This window comes from Trachemys scripta, chromosome 23, assembly GCF_013100865.1.
Source record: "Trachemys scripta elegans isolate TJP31775 chromosome 23, CAS_Tse_1.0, whole genome shotgun sequence".
Lineage (NCBI taxonomy): Eukaryota > Metazoa > Chordata > Testudines > Emydidae > Trachemys > Trachemys scripta.
Window position 1 is genome coordinate 9349892 of NC_048320.1, and position 19194 is coordinate 9369085.

A 19194-nucleotide genomic window follows, 5' to 3' on the forward strand; every position below is an offset into this window, starting at 1 on the left:
CCCCCCCCCCCCCCCCCCCCCATTTCCTTAACCAGGGCCCTACGGCCCACCCTAAAGGAGCAGTCAAGGGCGACAAGGCCATGGAGGAGAAGCTAAATGCATTCTTTGCATCCTTCTTCACTGCAGAGAATGTGAGGGAAATTCCAGCATCTGCGCTAGTCTTTTTAGGTGACAAATCTGAGGAACTGGCCCAGATTGAGGTGTCAGCAGAGGAGGTTTTAGAATAAATGTATAAATTAAACAGTAATAAGTCCCCAGGACCAGATGGTATTCACCAAGAGTTCTGAAGGAATAAAATCATGCATGGCAGGGAGAAAGTGTTATATACTCCTGCACATAATGCAAGAACCAGAGGTCACCCACGGAAATGAATAGGCAGCCGGTTTTAAACAAACAAAAGGAAGCAACAGAGGGTCCTGTGGCACCTTTAAGACTAATAAATAAATGGAGATATCCCATCTCCTAGAAGGGACCTTGAAAGGTCATTGAGTCCAGCCCCCTGCCTTTGCTAGCAGGACCAAGTACTGATTTTGCCCCAGATCCCCAAGTGGCCCCTTCAAGGATTGAACTCACAACCCTGGGTTTAGCAGGCCAATGCTCAAGCCACTGAGCTATCCCTCCCCCCCCAACAGAAGTATTGGGAGCATAAGCTTTCGTGGGTAAGAACCTCACTTCTTCAGATGCAAGTAATGGAAATCTCCAGAGGCAGGTATATATCAGTGTGGAGATAACGAGGTTAGTTCAATCAGGGAGGGTGAGGTGCTCTGCTAGCAGTTGAGGTGTGAACACCAAGGGAGGAGAAGCTGCTTCTGTAGTTGGATAGCCATTCACAGTCTTTGTTTAATCCTGATCTGATGGTGTCAAATTTGCAAATGAACTGGAGCTCAGCAGTTTCTCTTTGGAGTCTGGTCCTGACGTTTTCTTGCTGTAAGATGGCTACCTTTACATCTGCTATTGTGTGGCCAGGGAGGTTGAAGTGTTCTCCTACAGGTTTTTGTATGTTACCATTCCTGATATCTGACTTGTGTCCATTTATCCTCTTGCGCAGTGACTGTCCAGTTTGGCCAATGTACATAGCAGAGGGGCATTGCTGGCATATATAACATTGGTGGACGTGCAGGTGAATGAGCCAGTGATGTTGTAGCTGATCTGGTTAGGTCCTGTAATGGTGTTGCTGGTGTAGATATGTGGGCAGAGTTGGCATCGAGGTTTGTTGCATGGGTTGGTTCCTGAGTTAGAGTTGTTATGGTGCGGTGCGTGGTTGCTGGTGAGAATATGCTTAAGGTTGGCGGGTTGTCTGTGGGCGAGGACTGGCCTGCCTCCCAAGGTCTGTAAAAGTGAGGGATCATTGTCCAGGATGGGTTGTAGATCACTGATGTGTTGGAGAGGTTTAAGCTGAGGACTGTAGGTGATGGCCAGTGGAGTATTTCAAAATGGAAGGGAGAAACAAAAGGAAGTATTTCTTCACACACGTAGTTAACCTGTGGAACTCATTGCCAGGTGCTGTTGGGAAGGCCAAAACGATAACTGGATTAAAAAAAGAACGAGATACGTTCCTGAAGGACAGGTCCATCAATGGCGATTAGCCAAGATGGTCAGGGATGCCACCCCGTGCTCTGGGTGTCTCTAGCCTCTATTTGCCAGAAGCTGGGTGTGGACGACAGGGGATGGATCACTGGATGGTTATCTGTTCTGTTCGTTCTCTCTGAAGCATGTGCTACCGGCCACTGTTGGCAGACAGGATACAGGGCTAGATGGACCCTGGGTCTGACCCAGTAGGGCCGTTCTTATGTCCTCTTGGCTGGCCAGTCTGCCTCACCCCCACATCGCTGCCCTGATTGCAGCAATAACCTTGCACAGCTGTAGGTCCCAATGGGTTTTCCATACCTAACTACCGCAGCAACATCTGGTGGCCAAAGAAAATATGACAGCTCCTGCACAGACTCTCCAGATTATAATCATTGGTACTGGGGTGGCAAATAACAGCCCCTGTCACGGACCAGCACCCCTGTGTGCTAGGCGCTGTACAAACACACAATGAAGAGACGAGGGGCAAGGCCAAAGGACTATGGCTTATTATTAGTTAGATTTCTGCCCTCCTGCCGCCCAGCTTGTGCTTTGTATCCTTCGCCCCCACTGCACCATGACCCCCCCACCCCCAAAAAGCTTCTTTCCTTTCTAGGTGATGCAGTTTGCAAATGGGTTCGTGTCAGCACCCAGTGGGCCAGATTCCGTTCCCCAGGATGCCGGTGAAGTGTCTTCCACAATTTGGCTGTAACAAATCCAAAGGAGGTTTCCTTATTGAGGCAGCCGGCTGCTGACGGACCCTGGCGTTCCCTGGTTCCCAGGCTAACCAACAATCCACCTTTGCTGCCCAGCGTCACCATGTAGACCCTGGCCTAGAACCCGCAGTTTCAAAGGCAGCTGTACATTAGACACCGTTGCTCTGGCTTTGTGCTGGCAGAAGTGAGAGATGCATCAGACCTGGTGTCCTGAGGGCGCCCCCCAGCTCTATCTATAGTCCAGAAAGTGCTTGGTAGGGATGGGCAGCATGGCCTAATGGAGAGCACCATGAATAAGCCCTCAGCAGTGGTGGGTTCTACTCCCAGCCCTGCTCCGAGCACCTCACCTTCCCCTTCTGTAAAATGGGGATAATGAAACTGACCGCCTTTGTAAAGCGCTTTGAGATCTACTAATGAAAAGTGCTACGTACGGTTAATACCCGGAGTGCGCATCTCTGGTTTAAGCCTGGGTGGAACTGTAGGAAACTGCATGTTACAAATCAAGGAGCAATTTTTATTGGACACCATCATAACGGCTCAAGCATATTCACATCAAGGCGCAGTGACTCCAGACCTCCAGTACCATAAACGAAACGAACTCCAGTGATCAACAGCAAAAAAAAAAAAAAAACCCCCAAATACACACTTAATAATTTAATACCCCCAGCCGAGGGCACCGAGGGAGTGTCAAAGAGTGGTCAGCGTAGGAAACCGTCATTCTTGCAGGTTCCGTTATTGTAAACCAGGGTGACACCCCCCATTAAAGCATTGTGTGATGCCTGCAAGAATGCCCCCTAGCAAGAGCGCGCCAGTGGAACGTGGCCAGCGGCTAGGGCTTGCTGGGAATGGAACGTTCCAGCCGACGGAGCTATAGCACGAAAACTCAGCTGCACGGTTGGGATGGGAAAGGGAGGCCCGGGTGAGGCCTGCAGCAAGCCGAGGGTGCCACGGTGGGGGGCAGCAGAGCGCTGACCGGGGCAGGACCCAGGTGGCGTCTCGCAGCTAAACAACGATGCAGTGGCAGGATCGGCATTAACTCTGGGACAGCATCCCATGCCAGGCCTTTCCTGTTGCAGGACCCCCTGGGGTCAGGCCCTGTGCTACTCCCTAGGAGCAGCTGGAGAGGGGACCACCGGCTCTAGGCTTAAGCAGATCCAGCCCCGGCCGAAAAGAGCCCTTACCTGTCCCATCCTTGGAGGGGAGCCGAGGGCTGCTGTTGCAAGGCGATGGGGAGGGACCATCCCCCAGTGATGACAAAACCCGCCCCTACCTCCCCCCACAACGTCCACCCTTCCCAAACCTCTCCATGAGCTGTACCCCAGTAACCATCGGCTTCCCTGAAGAACAGCTGCTCCCCTCCCCACCAAAGAACGGCCAGGGGACAAGCAAGGAAAGGTACCAGTAGCTCTGACATAAGAAACTCCAGTGGCAAAACATCCAGTGTCCAGTGCAGTGCACAGAGGGGGCCGTGATGAGGCTGAGAGGCGTTGCCTTGGCAGGATCAGGGGGTTCCGAGTATTGAAGCCACTTCCCCTCTTCTGTCCCGGTGCAGAACGCCGGGGCAAGGGCTTAACAGGGAGCAACCTGCCGGAGGCCGAGCGCGGGCGTCGGCGTGTGCTGGGGAGAAGCGGCGACCACGAACGTGCACCAAAGAGCGCCCGGGTCAGGGCGAGCGTCTGTGTGCTGCGTCCACCGCCGCACGTGTGAATCGGTGCAAGTGAGTTTGTGCACGAGTGGCCGTGTGTGCAGGCGGATCCAGGAGGAGGAGCGTCCATGTGCAAAGAGTTGAAGGGGGAGGCTGGGGACCGTGCACTAGTCATCTGCGTGCAAGCGTGGGACGGGGTTGGGGGGGGAAGTCATGTGGCTCATGGGTGGCTCGGGGTCTTGACACAACCCGCAGCAAAATGCCGTAAGCTTCCAAGTGTGTGCGGGGACTTGATTGCACAAGAGATCATCTCTGCACATGTGTGTGCACGGGGGGTGTGTGTGTGAAAAGGGCAGGCAAAACAATGCTCTGTGCACCCAAGAGCATCGGGTAAGACCCAACCGTGTGTGCACAAGTGCACGGCCGAGATGCAGAGGGGTTGTGCGAGACCACACGCTGTCTGTGCGTAAGGAGGCACTTTGCAGTACAGGTGAGCGTGACAGAGAGCCAGAGAGCTGGGGACGGGGTGAGGGACGGGGCCCAGACGGAACACACAGCAATTGTGCCCTGGTAAAAGAGTGTGTCTATATGTGTGAAATAATCCATTTGTGCAAAACAAAAAGCCCCTCGTGTTCCCACTGCCGGGTCTCGCGTTGCACGGCTGCTCCCCGGGATGTGTAGCTCGCTCCCGGGCCCCTTGAGAAAGTGTTGGGGTTGCCGTTCTATGCGGTATAACTTAGGATAAATAACATGTCCCTCGCTGGCAGGGGGCTGGTCCCTGGGCTATTGACACACAGCTGCGACGTGGTCACAGGGGCAAGCCGAGCAGACGGGGTGGCGGGAAGGGGAGGGAGGGGTCAGTAGTACTTCTCCGACTCCTGCCAGTTTGTTACCCAGTGTTTCTTGTGCTTCCGGGGCAGGAAGCCGTCAGCAGGCCGGTAGCGTTCCTCCTGGCGGATCCGCACCGCGTGGTACTTGGGCATGATCCGGTAATAGCGGGTCCGCTTGAAGAAGTCGCACTGCGCAGAGGGGAGAGGAAGGGGATGGAGGTTAGCATCAAACTTCAATGGGCAGAGAAAGAGAGAAATCAGAAAGAGGAAGAGAAATCAGGGACAGAAATCAGTGACGGAGAGAGAAATCAGAAAGAAATCAGGGACAGAAATCAGAGCGGGAGAGAAATCAGGGACAGAAATCAGGGACACAAATCAGAGGGGGGACAAAAATCAGAGTGGGAGAGAGAAATCAGAACTAGAAAGAAATCAGGGACAGAAAGAGAGGGAGAGAGAAATCAGAAAGAGAAATCAGGGNCTAGAAAGAAATCAGGGACAGAAAGAGAGGGAGAGAGAAATCAGAAAGAGAAATCAGGGACAGAAATCAGAGAAACATCAGAAGGAAATTAGAGAGATCATGTGAGATCAGAGAGAAAAATGAGTGTGAAATCAGAGAGATGAAAGGGAGAAAAAGACCAAAGAAAAGAGAGAGAGAAGAGGAGGAGACACAACAGACTCCAGAGGCTGCTCTGAGAAACATTTGGTCAGTGACGCTGGAACAGGGGAAGACAGACATTAGCGTTAGTTAAACCGCAGCACAGTTGGACAGACGGACACAGCTGGACGGCGTGCATGGAATCGCTGGTTCTCCTTCCTGCCCACAGTTCTATCCCCTGGGCAGTTAGCGGCCGTTTGGGCCTTCATGGGAAGATCCGGATTCCCCCATTCTGCATCAGCGCCCCCTAGTGTCACAGTAGCATCCTGGGCCCTTGTTCTACCCTTCTCTTTATTAGGGTTTCTTCTGACTCTGCCCACTGGTGCAGTTGTCCCGTGCACAAGGCTCAGCTCGTGCCACCGAGCAGGTGAGGAATAGTGATGCATCAGGCACGAGGGTGGCGATGCCCCTTCGGCATCACTAATCCAGCCGTGCAAAGAGTGCAAATGGTCTCGTGGTGCCACAAATGGGCAGCACCCTCTCCCTCCTCCCCTCCCGAGGTTTGGTGCTGTATCCTCCCCAGGTACTCCTCTTTTGCACCATCGGGGCGTATACGGCAGGGCCCTCAGGGCAGATCCTGAGCTAGCAAAAAGCGAGACAATCGCAAACGCGGGTTGGCTCCAACTGAGTGGAACAGCGGATACGCACACCCACACACCCCCACACATCCCCATGGAGCCTGTGCAGAACCCAGCTGCAGGTGGAGGGGAGCCAGGGAAAAGTAGAGGGGGATTAGGGGTAGGGGCGTGCCAACGAAAGTGCAGTCAGACGATTTGTTCCCTGGCTGCGAGAGTATCAGACCAGACCACACACAGCGACTCAGTGGGCCCCTCAAGGGAGAGATGCAGCCCAGACAGGGAAAGGGTTAATAGGAGAAGGCATGACAGACAGGGAGGAAGTGAGAAGTCAATATCCCATAGGCCCCTCCCCTTTGTATGTTGCCCCGCCCCCCATTCATTACCAAGAGAATGGAGTGGGCTCTCAGGGCAAAGGGGCAGCCCTGAGCTAGTAGTCGTCGGTCAGCCGCTCCGTTTCAGACGGCTGGATCTTCATCTCCGCTTTCTGGCCCTTGGCCTCGTACATGGCGCGGGTGCTCGCCCTCCGGAAGAAGCCGCACTACGAGGAAGCAGGTGACACCGGTCAGGGGCAATGGGCGGCGGGAAATCCCTTGGGAGGAAATGCTCCTGCCCAGAGGTGGCTGCTTCTCAGTGGCAGATGGGCTGATCTCTGAGTGTATCGATTTATAAAGGGCTTTGGGAACCCTGCAGAGCAGGGCCGGATGGGGGAGGTAGGTTAGGGATATGGATGTACTTCCCAATCAGCAGGGTCATTCCGGCTTCCTATTAAACAACCTCAACTGAACCCTGCTCTGAGAGACGGCCCCTTCTGACTCACCTGATCCGCTCCCACGTGATGCCGGAAATACCCGTTCACTCCTGCTAGCCTAGTGGAGTGGAAGCAGCAATCCGGATTCTATTCCGGATCATGCATCATCAATTAAGTTCCTACTGTGGAACTGAAGGGGAAAAAACCAGCTTGACTCTCAGATCCCCAGGTGGCACTTGCAGGGTTATCTCTGGGGTTTCCAGCTCCTCTATGCCGCCCAGAATCAGGGCTGCTATCTTGCGAAGCAGTCAGCGGTGATCCCCGAGACAGAAGTCACTTTCCAGAGCTGAATGGTGTTTAAACAATACAGCCGGAACACCAGCCGTGCAATCCCACGGGGGTATTTACACAGCTCAACCGGTCCCGGGCGAGGCTCGTGTCATTCCCTGCTCCAAACGACCGATGGACAAGCCCCAGAGACAGCAGAGGTTGAGAGAAGCCCAAAACTTCCTCAGCCCCACCCCCCAAAAATGGCAGTTTATCCCCATTTGCTAGAACCCAGTCAAGCTAAGCAGGGGTGGCACGGACAGCTCCAAGGAAGAGCTCAGATGCTGCCGCAGGGCGTGATGCTGATGATTCAATAGGGGGCGCTGTTCTCACTCAGCCACACCCTGGCATAAACCCCAGGCTCCCAACTATCAATCATTCCACGACGCCTCATATAAGTGGGGCGTTAGCCCCATTCCACCTGCGGTAATTACAGTCAGTCTCCCTAAATCCCCTTCTGATGCTCTTCTGCATCCCAGCCGTGTGCTGTTAAACAGCGGCCATGCTCCACCCCAGAGGTGGCTGCATCTCAGGGGCGGGCGAAGAGACCTCGGTGTGTCGTCTGCAAAGGGCTTCGGGACCCTTCACGATGAAAGCCTGCGGGGTCGCCAGCCCAGCCTGACCCTCTCTTGAGAAGCAGCTCTCTAAAGGGCCCTCGCGGTGCTGCAATGGGGGGCATTGGAATGCATTACAGATGTAGTCACCGGGGTGCCAGGCTCATGGTCCACCAGTGTCTTGAGCACGCCAGGCCTCAGCGCGGTTCCCATCACTCACTCCCAGCGGCTCCCGTATCAGCCTAGCCGGAGAGCAGGAGTCCCTCACCCCCACCCTCTGCGCCGAAGGGAACAGCAGCCCCTCTCACCTTCCACAGTAGCAAGATGATCAACCCCAACAGCAGCAGCCCTGCCCCGACCGCCACGAGCACCAGCCACAGCTCGAGCTCCGCCGGCTGCTCCTCGACCAGCTCCGAGTCGATGTCCACGAAGAACTGGGAGCCAAACGCAAGGAACAGACAGGATGGGATGGCAGCTGTGCAACTGTGCACCTGGCAGGGGAGGGGAGCTCCCGGCTATTGTAGTCCCAGCCTCTCCCAGCAGGAGGCGCTGTCGGGGATGGTGCAGAAGACCTGGCTATGGAGGGGGGGGAGGAGTTCCCCACTACTACCGCCCCAGCCTCTCCCAGCAGGAGGCGCTATGCAGGATGGTGCAGAAGCGCTGGCTATGGGCGGGGGGAACTCCCAGCTACTCCAGTGCCAGCCACTTCCCGCCGGAGGTGCTGGAGGGCAGCGCAGGCAAACACCCGCCCTGCACCCAGAGAAGGGAGCAATCCGGGCTGACTCACCTGCACCGTGTGGTTCTTCATGTTGATGGTGGGAACGTTTGTCTTGAGGAACAGCGTTGCCAGCCCCGTCACCTTGACACGGTCGAAGTCACTGAACTCCTGCGCGGCCCGGGGGGACAAGAGGGGGAGGGGGAAATGGGGCGGCTTGTAACCTGGGCCAGGAGTGTCTCTCCGCTTTAACACAGCCACCCCCCCCACACCCGCCCCGCTGCAGAGAGTGCTGGGAATGGGGACGAGCAACGCCAGCTGGAGTACGGGATGGAGGGGTGGCCATTGCCACTAGGAACCCAACTGAGATCTCCCAACTCATTGTATGCAAGGTCTGGGCACTGCCTACTCTCCATCAGACCCCAGCCAGCAGCCTAGAGGGGTCTGGCTCCAAAGGAACCCAGGCAGTGCCGGACCAACCATCCATCCCAGTACCCATCTCTGACAGTGGCCAGCACCAAAGCCAGCAGCAAGAAACCCCTGCAGTGGGCAGATGTGGAGGAATCTGCCTGCCACCATGGTCTCATCCTGATAGTGCAAGATCAGCTTAAGCCTGAAGTTTTATCTCCCTTCCAAACATTTTGTTAGCGTTTATATGGACACTCCCGTTATCCATATGAATGGTTGAGCCCTCCTGGAATCTTGCTAATTTCTTGGCTCCAATTTTATCTTGTGGCAGTGAGTTCCGCTGACTAATTATGCTTAGTGTGAATCCGTCTGTCATGAATTTTAAATATCTCATCACCGGTTCCTGCCCCCGTTGATAAAATCCACCCTCCCAGAGCAGTAGGGGACCCTGGGCAGTTTGGTGCTGACCTCGATGAAGGTGCTGTTCCACACCCGCGCTCGGACGCTGATGTTCGTTGTGTGCCTGGCGTCCCGGATGGGGCACTGGAACCAGATGCAGCGGGACGTCCCCTTGGAGCAGCTCTGGGGGCAGGAAACAAAAGACGCTGGCATGTTAGTGGACGGGACCAGGCGGACGTACGTAAGAGGGTCTTCCCAAGGGGAAGCGTCTCTGTCAGAGCAGCTCACCCAGCCAGTAACGGCTTCTCAAGGCTGGGCTAGGAGCTTGTGAAGAGACGTCGGGGTGGGAGAGTTTCTGAAATGAATCCTCAACGCTGGATGGTTACGACCCCACAACACACGCAGAACATCGGTCAGTTAAGGGCCTGATCAGCTGACACTCTTGGACACCACACCATTGTACCCCATGCAACTGGCTGTGGGAGACAACTGCCCTCTAGTGGGCACAATCAGAACTACTCAACCACGTGTCAGAGGCCTCGCACCGCCACCAGCTAGCGGAGATTCCCCCTGAGCTCTTGGGCTCCTGGAGCAGGCGCAGTTGGGGGACTAGCCCACAGTCATTGTCTCTGGAGTTGGGGGGTGCGTGAAGGACAGGCTATGGATTGCGCTGGGTGTGTGACTAGTGAGATGCTACCAGGGACCCCGGCCCTCCTCTGGGGCCGGGCTAAAGCTGCCACGAGACCAGCGCTCACCAGCAGCGTTTCTGACTTGGCTTTCTTGGAGGCGGCGAGGGTGACAGGGGGATCGGCTTGCAGTTCCGCCTCCAGGTCGCGCTTCTGCCGGGCGGAGGCGCCACCGTCCAGGAGCTGGAAAGGAAGGGAGCCGGTTACACTCCTCCGGGGTCTGCACCTCATGGAGGGCTGAGCACTCTCCCGTACCTGAGGACGCAGGGCAAGGCAGAGGGCGCACGGGCTGGTGACCCCTCGCCAGGGCTCAGAGTCCACCTACCTGGCCCCCCACCTCTCCAGGGCAGAGGACACAGGAACCACCGGCCTGACTCTCTCCCCAGAGGTCTCCAGGGCAGAATCACGGCTCTCGGCAGAGGCATGGTGCCTTCAACTGCTGCCTGCCAGCGCTTTGGGCTGGCGCTGCTCCCCGCAGGGCAGTGGGTGCCGTCGCAACGCTGCGAAGTGCAGCTGCGGGGTGGGGAGAGGCAGGGCAGGGAAGGGAAGGGCGAGCCAGAGAAGAGGAATGAAAGGCGAGGGAGAGGGCGCGCCGGCGGGCGGGCGGGGAGCAGGGGCCGCCGGGCTGCAGGGCCTGACTCACGGTGAGGTTGAGGGGGTTGATGACGCCCCCTGGTGGCCGGCAGCGCCAGTTCCCCTTGCCGCTCACGAGGATCTCCGTGGGGTACAGCAGCCATTTGCCGTTGTGGATTTCGTAGGGCCACTCGAAGCCCAGGACGATGGCGCCCAGCGAGCCCAGAGATTCCCCCTTGGTGCTCACCTGCAACGCAAAGCCCAGTTGGGACGTGGTCACCGCCTTCTCCCCCAGCCCCGCCCCATCGGGAGCCTACGTACCTGGAAATCGAACCTGACCGGGCTCCCCACATCCAGCTCGCTCTTCATGGCCGACTCCCCCATCACCTTCCCGCTGAAGGACGTCTGGAGGGGCCGGGACGTCCTGCCGGGGAGGAGAGCGGCTGGGGTCAGCGGGGCAGGGGACGGGGGGCAGACCAGGCAGGAGAAGCGGGCACGTGTTGGGCAGTGGGGAGTTGCTGGGATCAGCACGGACTTGGCTCAGAACTGGAAGTGGCAGGCTGGGCTTGGGGGGCCCGGGGCTGGGCTGGGTGTGGGGGAGGCCCTGGGTGGGTCCAAGCTGGGCATGAAGCACTGTCTGGGGATACACATGCAGTCAGGGTCTCTTCATCAGTGGGATGCAACTGTAGAGGAATCACACTCCTGCATCGAAGTCACACTCTATGCAGCCCCAAGCCCTGCCCAGACTCCTTATGGGGCGCTAACCCCTGAGCAGGGTGAGCTATGGGGCCCAGCACCCCAATTCACACTCCAGTTCTCGCTGGAGACGGAGGCGCCTCCCGGGGGCTGGAATTCGGGGACCCGGGAACCCGCTGAACCGAGGGGGGCACGAGCCCCAGAGATACGCACATGGTGAGAGACGCCTGGACGGTGTAGTCCACCAGCAGCTCGGCCCACACTGGCTGCAGATCCTCCTGGTAACTCAGTCTGCCGAGACAGGGCCGAAATAACATTACAGGGGCCGTCTGCACCTCGCTCCCTGCCTTGGAGCAGAGATCCAGACACGCACAAGGTTCTTCAGCCAGACCCCATCAGCCTCAGCGTCTGTAGGGGGCGCTCTCTGTCCTGAGCCAATGCTGACCCCAGAGCGGCGCTAGGGGGCGCTGCCCTGCAGGGAATGGTGTGGGTGACTCCAATTCCCCAGCACAGGGATAAGGGGTGCTGCTATTTTTCCAAGTTGGTCCTGATTCATTAAAGCCCCATGGCATTCTGGATGCCCCGGTGTTGCATTCCACCTGGCCTGCGGTATCACCTGGCTACAGCACTCGCTTTCCTCTCCTTTCCGAGACTGCTGCGTAACGTTGCTACGCGCTGTTAATTAACTGCCCCGTTCCACCCCAGAGGTGGCCGCCTTTCGATGGCAAAGTGCTGCAGGGTTGGGGGGCACTATGGAAAAGCCTGGCCTTGCTTCCTGTTTTCTCTCCTGCCAGCTCGACTCATCCAGCACCCCTCCCCCTTGCAGATGGACCCCCACCCTCCGCGCCCCTCCAGGGGACTCACGTGGAGAGCTGGAGCTGGGCCATGACCTTGCGGGTGTCCAGGGTGATGTTGATGGCTTCGAAGGTGATGATCAGCTCTGCCTGCAACAGAGGGGCCAGAGCGCTCAAGGCCAGGTCCCTGTGGAGCTGTGCCTGGCTTGGGCTTTACCAACCAGGCTGGCCCCTTTGGAGGACACCCCCAAACCCCTGCCACAGACCCCTGCGGTGGGGGAAGCTCAGATCTCATTGATCACCCACCATGGGGCCGTGGACACCTGGCACCCACATCTACCCACGCCGCAAGAGTCCCAAGGTAGTCGGTGTCCAAAGGCTGCCCCGCCCCCCCGCCACCCTCCGAGGCTTCTTGTCCTAGCCCCATAGGCTGCCCCACTTGGCGGTGCCACATGCCCCACCCCCACGGGACCCTGCCCTCTGAGCCGGGGCGTGTGGGGCCAGACACCGCTCACCCTCTGGTTCTTCTTGAAGGGGTTTCCCAGGTCACACAGCACCGTCTCCTCAAAGGTGCAGGCGCCGCTCTGTGGGGAGGTCGGGGGAAGGGGGTGTCACCATCAGCTCGGCCCATGAGCCCAGCCCCGCCACAGAGACACCTCCCCATCCCCATCCGAGCGCCTCCTGCCCCATCCCTGTGCCCTGCCACCCCCCCAGCCACCCACCTCTACCTGAGAAGCAGTTGCCCCATCTGGGAGCAGGACGCGCCTGAGGGCCGGCCCTGAACCTTGATACCCACCACCCCCGAGGGTGCCCCCTTCCCCATCCTGGGAGCAGGGCACTGAGAGAAGGGAAAGCCAGCCCCATATCCCACCCCCCAGCCCATAGCCAGGGCTTTGGCCTCCAGGCCGCCTGCCTGCCCCCCTCCCGCCCCCACCGCAATAACTGGCTGCACGTCGACCGGGTGCCCCTCGCCAGCCCTGATGGAGCACGGCACCTCTCAGCGGTGGGCACAAGCCGCGTCCCTCCTGCCCTCCCCATGGGCTTTAAACCGGGACAGAAAGCGACCTGGGGCTCGGACAGACAGACAGAGGGCTCCTCCATGTGCGGGGCCGGGTGGATGGCTGGCAATGGTGGGGTACGGGAGGAGGAAGAAGCGGGGGGGGGGTTGGCACAGAGGAGGGGGGCTGGATGGAGGATGCCATGGCGGGCGGGAAGCCTCCCTCAGCAGGGGAAGGGGGTTCCTTACGGGCCGGACGGAGGAGGGCAGCAGAGTGGGGGGCACGGTGATGTTGAGCAGGGCCTCGTGGGCGTCCTCGCCGTTGCTGCCCGTCGAGGGGGCGTTGGTGACGTCGACGCTCAGGTGCAACTTCCTGACGTCCCGGCTGTACTGCAGCACCTGGGTCCCATTCAGCCTGCGCCGGAGAAGGGACAGCGCTCAGCACGGGGACACCGGCCGCCACACGGGCAGGGGGCAACAATCCCCCCACAAGAGGGGAACTTCTCTGGGTCCCACCGGGAAAGAGAGCCCCCCCGCCCCCGAAGCAGGCAGGGTCCAGGCAGGGATGCTTTAAACTCCCTCCCTTGAGCTGGCTCCGTGTGCCCGGGAAGGGGGCACGGTGCCAGGGCAGGCTCTGCCCTTCTCTCACCGGGGCAGCGGCTGGTTCTGCTCGTTGACGAAGGCACACTGCAGCTGCAGGTTGCTGTTACACTTGTTGTCCAGGCCGCATTCTTTCTGGAAGTTAATCTGACAACGGCACGGGTCATTCACGCGCGCTGCCCCGAACCAGCACAGGGCAACCCACCCCGCTTGGCGGGCTCTGAGCCCAAGACCGTCAGCATTAAAGCACGGGACCTCCGCCGCTTGAGCTGAGGGAGGCACTCCACCACCCAGCGGCAGCAGTAGGTTGTTATCCTGTAGTTGTCCCGGCTACAAGCAGGGATGTGGCACACCCCAGCGGTAGTGTGGATTATAGAAACGTGTTTCCATTAGAAACCTCCCTATAGCAGGGCAGGGCCTCAGAGACTTGGAGGCAGGTAGGTTTTACCCAAGCAACTGATGCCTCCCTCCTATTCACATGGAGCCAGTGTCAGAGCCAGGAATGGAACCCAGGAGTCCTGGCTCCCAGTCCCCTGCTCAAACCCCATCCCCACAAGCCTCTCCACCTGACACCCTACAGCAGAAACAAGTTCAAAGCCCTTAAAGCAGGCGCTGCAGAGGCGCCATTCCCCTCGGCCCGGCCCAGCTCCCTCCCCTCCCTGTCGCTCGGCAGCCCCGGCCCACCTCGGTGTGGTTCTCCCGGGGCTGATCCTCATTCAGGACGGGGAAGGCCTGGAGGGAGCGGGGCCCCAGCCGGAAGTCCCTGGGCTTCTCCTCCAAGGCGTAGTTCATGTGCAGCGCTATGGGATGCAGCTTGTCCCGGATGTTCTCCTGCAGGAAGGACGGCGGGTTTCATTGCCGGCGAGAACGGCGATCCCGCCCCGGCCGGCGCAGATCAGACCCAGATACTGGGGCTCCCTGGGGGCCGGAGCCTCCAGGCCCCCCCATGCACGCTGAGTCCTGATTTAGACAGGGGGTTCTTGGCTTTTCTGCTGCCAGACCCTCCCCTCCCTTGGCTCTTTATTCCCAGATCCTGCAAGGCCCCTCCACACCCCAGCCCCACGGAACAGCTAGCCCCAGCTGTCTATCACCTGCTGCCACAGGGTCACACCCTCCCCGCGCTGCCCTGTGCTAAGCTCGGTCTGCGCTGCCCTCTACTCACCAGCAGGAGGAGCTGCAGGTCATGGCACTTGGTGGTTGGCATGGTGAAGACGCCCTTGTAAACAGCGGAGTGGGTCCCGGCAAACCTCACCCGGGCCGGGCGCCGGTCTTTGTCAGCCTCCAGGGTGTACAGCAGGTCTGGAGAGAGCGGGAGTGGGGGGGGAAGAACGGGCTCATACCTCCCGCCCGCAGCAGGGTGGCCAGACCCCATGGAGACACAGGGCAAACGCTGGCCATGCACACACACTGATGCTTACATTGCACATAGGCACACACACAGACACACCATCGTACATGCACCATTACTAGTGCACGTGCACACGCACACACCACTGCATGCACCATTACAAGTGCACCCACCCACCCACACCCATTACACGAGTACACAAGCATGCGCATGCACCACCGAACACACACACCAGTGCCCATGTGCAAACCCACTCACCATTGCACACTCGCCACTGCACGACCTACCCGTGTGCGCCCACATATACACCACTGCATGCATCCACCCACTAGTGCTCCTGTATGAACACACCCGCCATTGCGTGCAAGGGAGACATCCACTGCTGCTGCATTCCCCCCACGCCTACAGTTCAATGATTATAGGGGCAGCCCCCTGGATCCCGGGAACCCCTCCCCCAATTGCCTTTTCCCTGCCTCTTGCTGTCCCCTCCCCGCCACACACACACACACATATATATACCATTGCATGCGCACACCCTTGCTCACACTGGGCGTGTGCACACACAATTTGCAGCGCACACCCGCCAGTGCGTCTCACACCCTCTCCCTCTCCAGCCCACTCACTGATTTGCTCCTTGTACTTGGGGTCCCCAGCACTCTGGTTGTAGGAGAAGCAGATCTGCACCTGGATGCTACGGGGGCGAGAGAGGAGGCCCTGGTCAGTGACAGCAGGATGGGGCGGGGCCAGCAGGCAGGGTCCCAGACGCATCCCCGTCGCTCTGGCCACAGACACACCCCGCCCGGATGCTACGGGCACAGGGACCGCAGGGCAGAGCTAGCCCCATGAGCCCCGGGGCGCCATCCGGGGGCCCTGCCAATCGGGGGGCGTGGATGACATTTTTGGGGGGACCCTTACCAGGAGTTTGAGGTGCACTTGGCCGGATCCACCACGCTGGGGCTCACCGCGAAGGTTTTGTTCAAGATGTTGATCACAGGTCGAGCTCTGGGCAGGCAGAGAAAGGGACGAGTTCAGCCGAGCCTCCCTCCCAGCAGGGACTGCCGCCAACTCTGCCCACCAGCGCCAAGAGCTGCTGGACGCCACCCTGCTCTGCAGGAGTCAGGGCTCCCACCTCCCCAGCAGGGGGTGGGCTTTGGGGGGCACACTGGAGGGTTTTGGGGGGCGGCGAGGGCAGTCTCAAGGCCCCTCCGCGGCTCAGGGGACCCAAAATCTTGGGGTACAGGGCTAGACAGAACCTTTCCCCTGGTTTCAATGCAGCCCAAGACAGGAGTGGCTGCAAGAGGTCCACTGTCCGGTCAGGGGGCCTGGGTGACATGAGCACGGAGAGATTTGGGGCACCAGCCCTGTCCCTGTCAGGACTGATGGTTGGCCAAGGGCTGAATGGGCCACGGAGAGCGAACTCCCCACTGGCGCCTGTAGGGGGCAGTCGCGCAATGCCCTGAGTCTCCCTTTCTCGCCACCCCCAGAGCCCTCCCAGTCCCATCCCATATCTACACCTGCTCCTGTTCAAGCGGAGCAGCTGGTGCCTCTGCTGAAGGTCCCAGGTTCAATCCCCACTGATGCCAACAGAGCCCCCCACCATGCTGAGCCCCACACAATCCCCCTGTACTTGTGAGTCCAGAGACCAGCCTCAGAATAGCAGCCGCCCCTAAGAAGCCACCCCCGGCCCGCCCCTGCAGGGGAAAGGTTGCCCTGGTGGCATGCCCTGTCCCAACCCCAACCCCCCTTACCTGAGCAGAGCTATCTGCTCTGACAAGCTCCCCACCAGCAGATCGGGGTAGGAATTTCCATCGACGTCCAGCCCCCCACTCAGGGAGTACCCGAAGGTCTGGATGCCAGACGGGCCCAGCTCTGCCCCGCTGATCACCTGCAGGGCGGGGGATGGGGGAGGAAAGGGAGTCACCCACGGCCGCTCCAGGACCACCGCCCCCCGGGCCAGCAGTTCAGTGGGGTTTGGGGCAGGACCCTGGGAAGATCCTGGGAATCCCAATTGCCTTTTCCCCATGTGTCTCCCCCTCCTTCGCACCCTTCTAGGATCATCCCATATCCATCATCCACCCACAGATTAGGGAGGGGAGCATTTCCTAGCCTGTTCCTGATGCTAACGCTTCCCTGGTGGGGGAGGGACTGTGCCAGATGCCCCCCCACCCCCATCTCTCTCCCTGGCCAGGACTTGGCTCCGCCCAATGGAATTCTCCCTTTGCAAAGCGCCCCCTAGGGGGAGCAAGGGGGTGCGCAAGGTGCCTTTACCTGTCGGGGCTTGGCCACCAGCCCCCCTGAGCTGCTGTGGTAGATGTAGACCTTGCCGGGGCCCTCGAAGGGAGCCCCAATGGCGATATCTGTGGGGAGAGGCGAAGGGTCACACAAGCTCCCCAGAGACCCCAGCTCCTCCAGCCCCACAGAAGCCATCTCCAGCCCCCTCACTAAATCCCCACCACTCATGAGCCCCCCCCACAAACTCAGTTCACCCCAGAGCCACCCATTTCCCCCAATCCCACAGACCACCCCAGCCCCCCAACCCCCAGTGCCACCCCATACCTCCACTCTGCTCCCATGGATCCCCCAAACCCCACATGACCCCCGAGCCACCCCAACCATACCCTCCAACCCTCACACCCACCCCCCATACCCTGACTAAACCCTACACAGCCCCCAGAGCACCCCACACCCAGACTAAACCCCACGCACATCAGAGCCCCCTGATCCCACCTCAGAGCCAACCCATACCCCCAAACCACGTCCTGAATCCCCCAAACCCCACACCACCCCGAGCCATCCCATAGCTCCCAAACCTCACACCATCCTGAGCTCCCCCATACCCACACAAACCCCCCCATACACACACCAGAGTCCCTCAATCCCACCCCATACCCCCAGCACACCCCAAGCTCCCCAAACCCTACCGCACCCCAAGCCCTGCAACCTCACCCCCCACCACACCCTCCCAGCTACCCCTTCCAAGAGTTACCCTTATAACTCCCTGGCCCCATGGCACTGCAGTGCCCCCCAGATACCCAGTGAGCCCCGAGGTCTCCCATCACAGGCCCCCCCCCCCGAGTGGGAGGGGCAGCCCCACGCACCCTGGAAGCCGTCCTGGTTGACGTCCCCGATGCTGGCCACAGCGAAGCCGAAGGCCGAGTTGCTGGGTCCCTTCAGAACCAGGCTGGACTGGTTCTGGAAGCTCCCAGCCTCATTCATGTATACGTATACAGCGCCGCCCACCTCTTGCTTCCGCTCGAAGTAGTACGGGGCCCCAATCACCAGGTCCTGCCACCTGCCGGCAGGGACAGGAAGGGCGGGGTCAGGGCCAAGGGCGACTATGATGGTGGATCAGACTCGGTCAGTGCTCTGGAGACCCTCCCCCAAAGAGATGGGCTATGGAGACCCCCCCACCAAAGCTACAGGCTTCAGAGACACCCCCTCAAAGCTATGGACCATGGAGATCCCCCAAAGCTATGGACCCCCCCAAAGCTATGAAGATCCCCCCAAGCTAAGGGCTACAGAGACCCCCCCAAAGCTATGGGGATCCCTCTCCTCAAAGATACAGAGCCATGTAACTCCAAGCTATGGGCCCTCCTCAAAGCAATGGGCTATGGAGATTCCCCCCAGTTATGGGCTACAGAGACCCCCTCAAAGCTATGGGCCCACTTCAAAGCTATGGAGATCCCCCCCAGCTATGGGCTACAGAGACCCCCTCAAAGCTATAGTCCCACCTCAAAGCTATGGAGATCCTCCCCAACTATGGGCTACAGAGACCCCCTCAAAGCTATGGAGATCCCCCTCCTAGTTATGGGCTACAGAGACCTCCTCAAAGCTATGGGCCCACCTCAAAGCTATGGAGATCCCCCCCCAGCTATGGGCCCACCTCAAAGCTATGGGCTATAGAGAACCCAAGCTATGAGCTATGGAGACACCCCCCAAGCTACTGAGATCCAGGGTCTGCCCATGGAATCACAACGCCATACAGGTCTCCGTCACGCAGGGGAACCCCTCTCCCTGGGCCACTCCCACTCACGGGCCTGCAGAGCTCACCCATCGTTATCGAGGTCCGCCAGGGCGATGGCGCTCCCGAAGTAGGAGCCCACTTGCTCCCCAGGCAGCACCAGGCTCCTCTCCAAGGTGCTGCGGGAGACGTCCGTCAGCAGGTACACGGCACCCGCGTGCTGGTGGCGGGGAGCTCCAGTGACAAGGGTCACCTGCTTCTGGTGCAGGACAGCGCTGGCGGCTTGGACCGTGTAGCCTGGAGAGTGGTGGGGTCAGGCGTCAGGCCTTGGGAGCTGCAGGGCCCCTCACTTGGGGGGCAGGGGGGAAATCACAACCTGGGGGGGTTGGGGGGATCCC

The 19194-nt window shown here is 59.3% G+C and overlaps 1 protein-coding gene across 1 annotated transcript in view; it reads right to left on the reverse strand.

Annotated features, from left to right (window-relative positions):
• Nucleotides 1–4807: 4807 nt before the first annotated feature.
• Nucleotides 4808–19194, reverse strand: part of ITGA3 (integrin subunit alpha 3) — a 39722-nt gene continuing 25335 nt past the window's right edge. Inside the window, exons 6-26 of the mRNA XM_034755909.1 lie at nucleotides 18886–19093; nucleotides 17934–18127; nucleotides 17104–17192; nucleotides 16584–16720; nucleotides 15751–15837; nucleotides 15459–15526; nucleotides 14650–14786; nucleotides 14172–14318; nucleotides 13537–13634; nucleotides 13137–13302; nucleotides 12406–12474; nucleotides 11961–12040; nucleotides 11310–11387; nucleotides 10722–10824; nucleotides 10471–10647; nucleotides 9897–10010; nucleotides 9211–9324; nucleotides 8407–8505; nucleotides 7928–8053; nucleotides 6374–6528; nucleotides 4808–4946 (exon numbers count right to left, since the gene is read on the reverse strand). Coding sequence (XP_034611800.1) covers nucleotides 6418–6528; nucleotides 7928–8053; nucleotides 8407–8505; nucleotides 9211–9324; nucleotides 9897–10010; nucleotides 10471–10647; nucleotides 10722–10824; nucleotides 11310–11387; nucleotides 11961–12040; nucleotides 12406–12474; nucleotides 13137–13302; nucleotides 13537–13634; nucleotides 14172–14318; nucleotides 14650–14786; nucleotides 15459–15526; nucleotides 15751–15837; nucleotides 16584–16720; nucleotides 17104–17192; nucleotides 17934–18127; nucleotides 18886–19093 — 2402 coding nt within the window. The 3' untranslated portion in view covers nucleotides 4808–4946; nucleotides 6374–6417. The remainder of the gene's footprint in view (nucleotides 4947–6373; nucleotides 6529–7927; nucleotides 8054–8406; nucleotides 8506–9210; nucleotides 9325–9896; nucleotides 10011–10470; nucleotides 10648–10721; nucleotides 10825–11309; nucleotides 11388–11960; nucleotides 12041–12405; nucleotides 12475–13136; nucleotides 13303–13536; nucleotides 13635–14171; nucleotides 14319–14649; nucleotides 14787–15458; nucleotides 15527–15750; nucleotides 15838–16583; nucleotides 16721–17103; nucleotides 17193–17933; nucleotides 18128–18885; nucleotides 19094–19194) is intronic.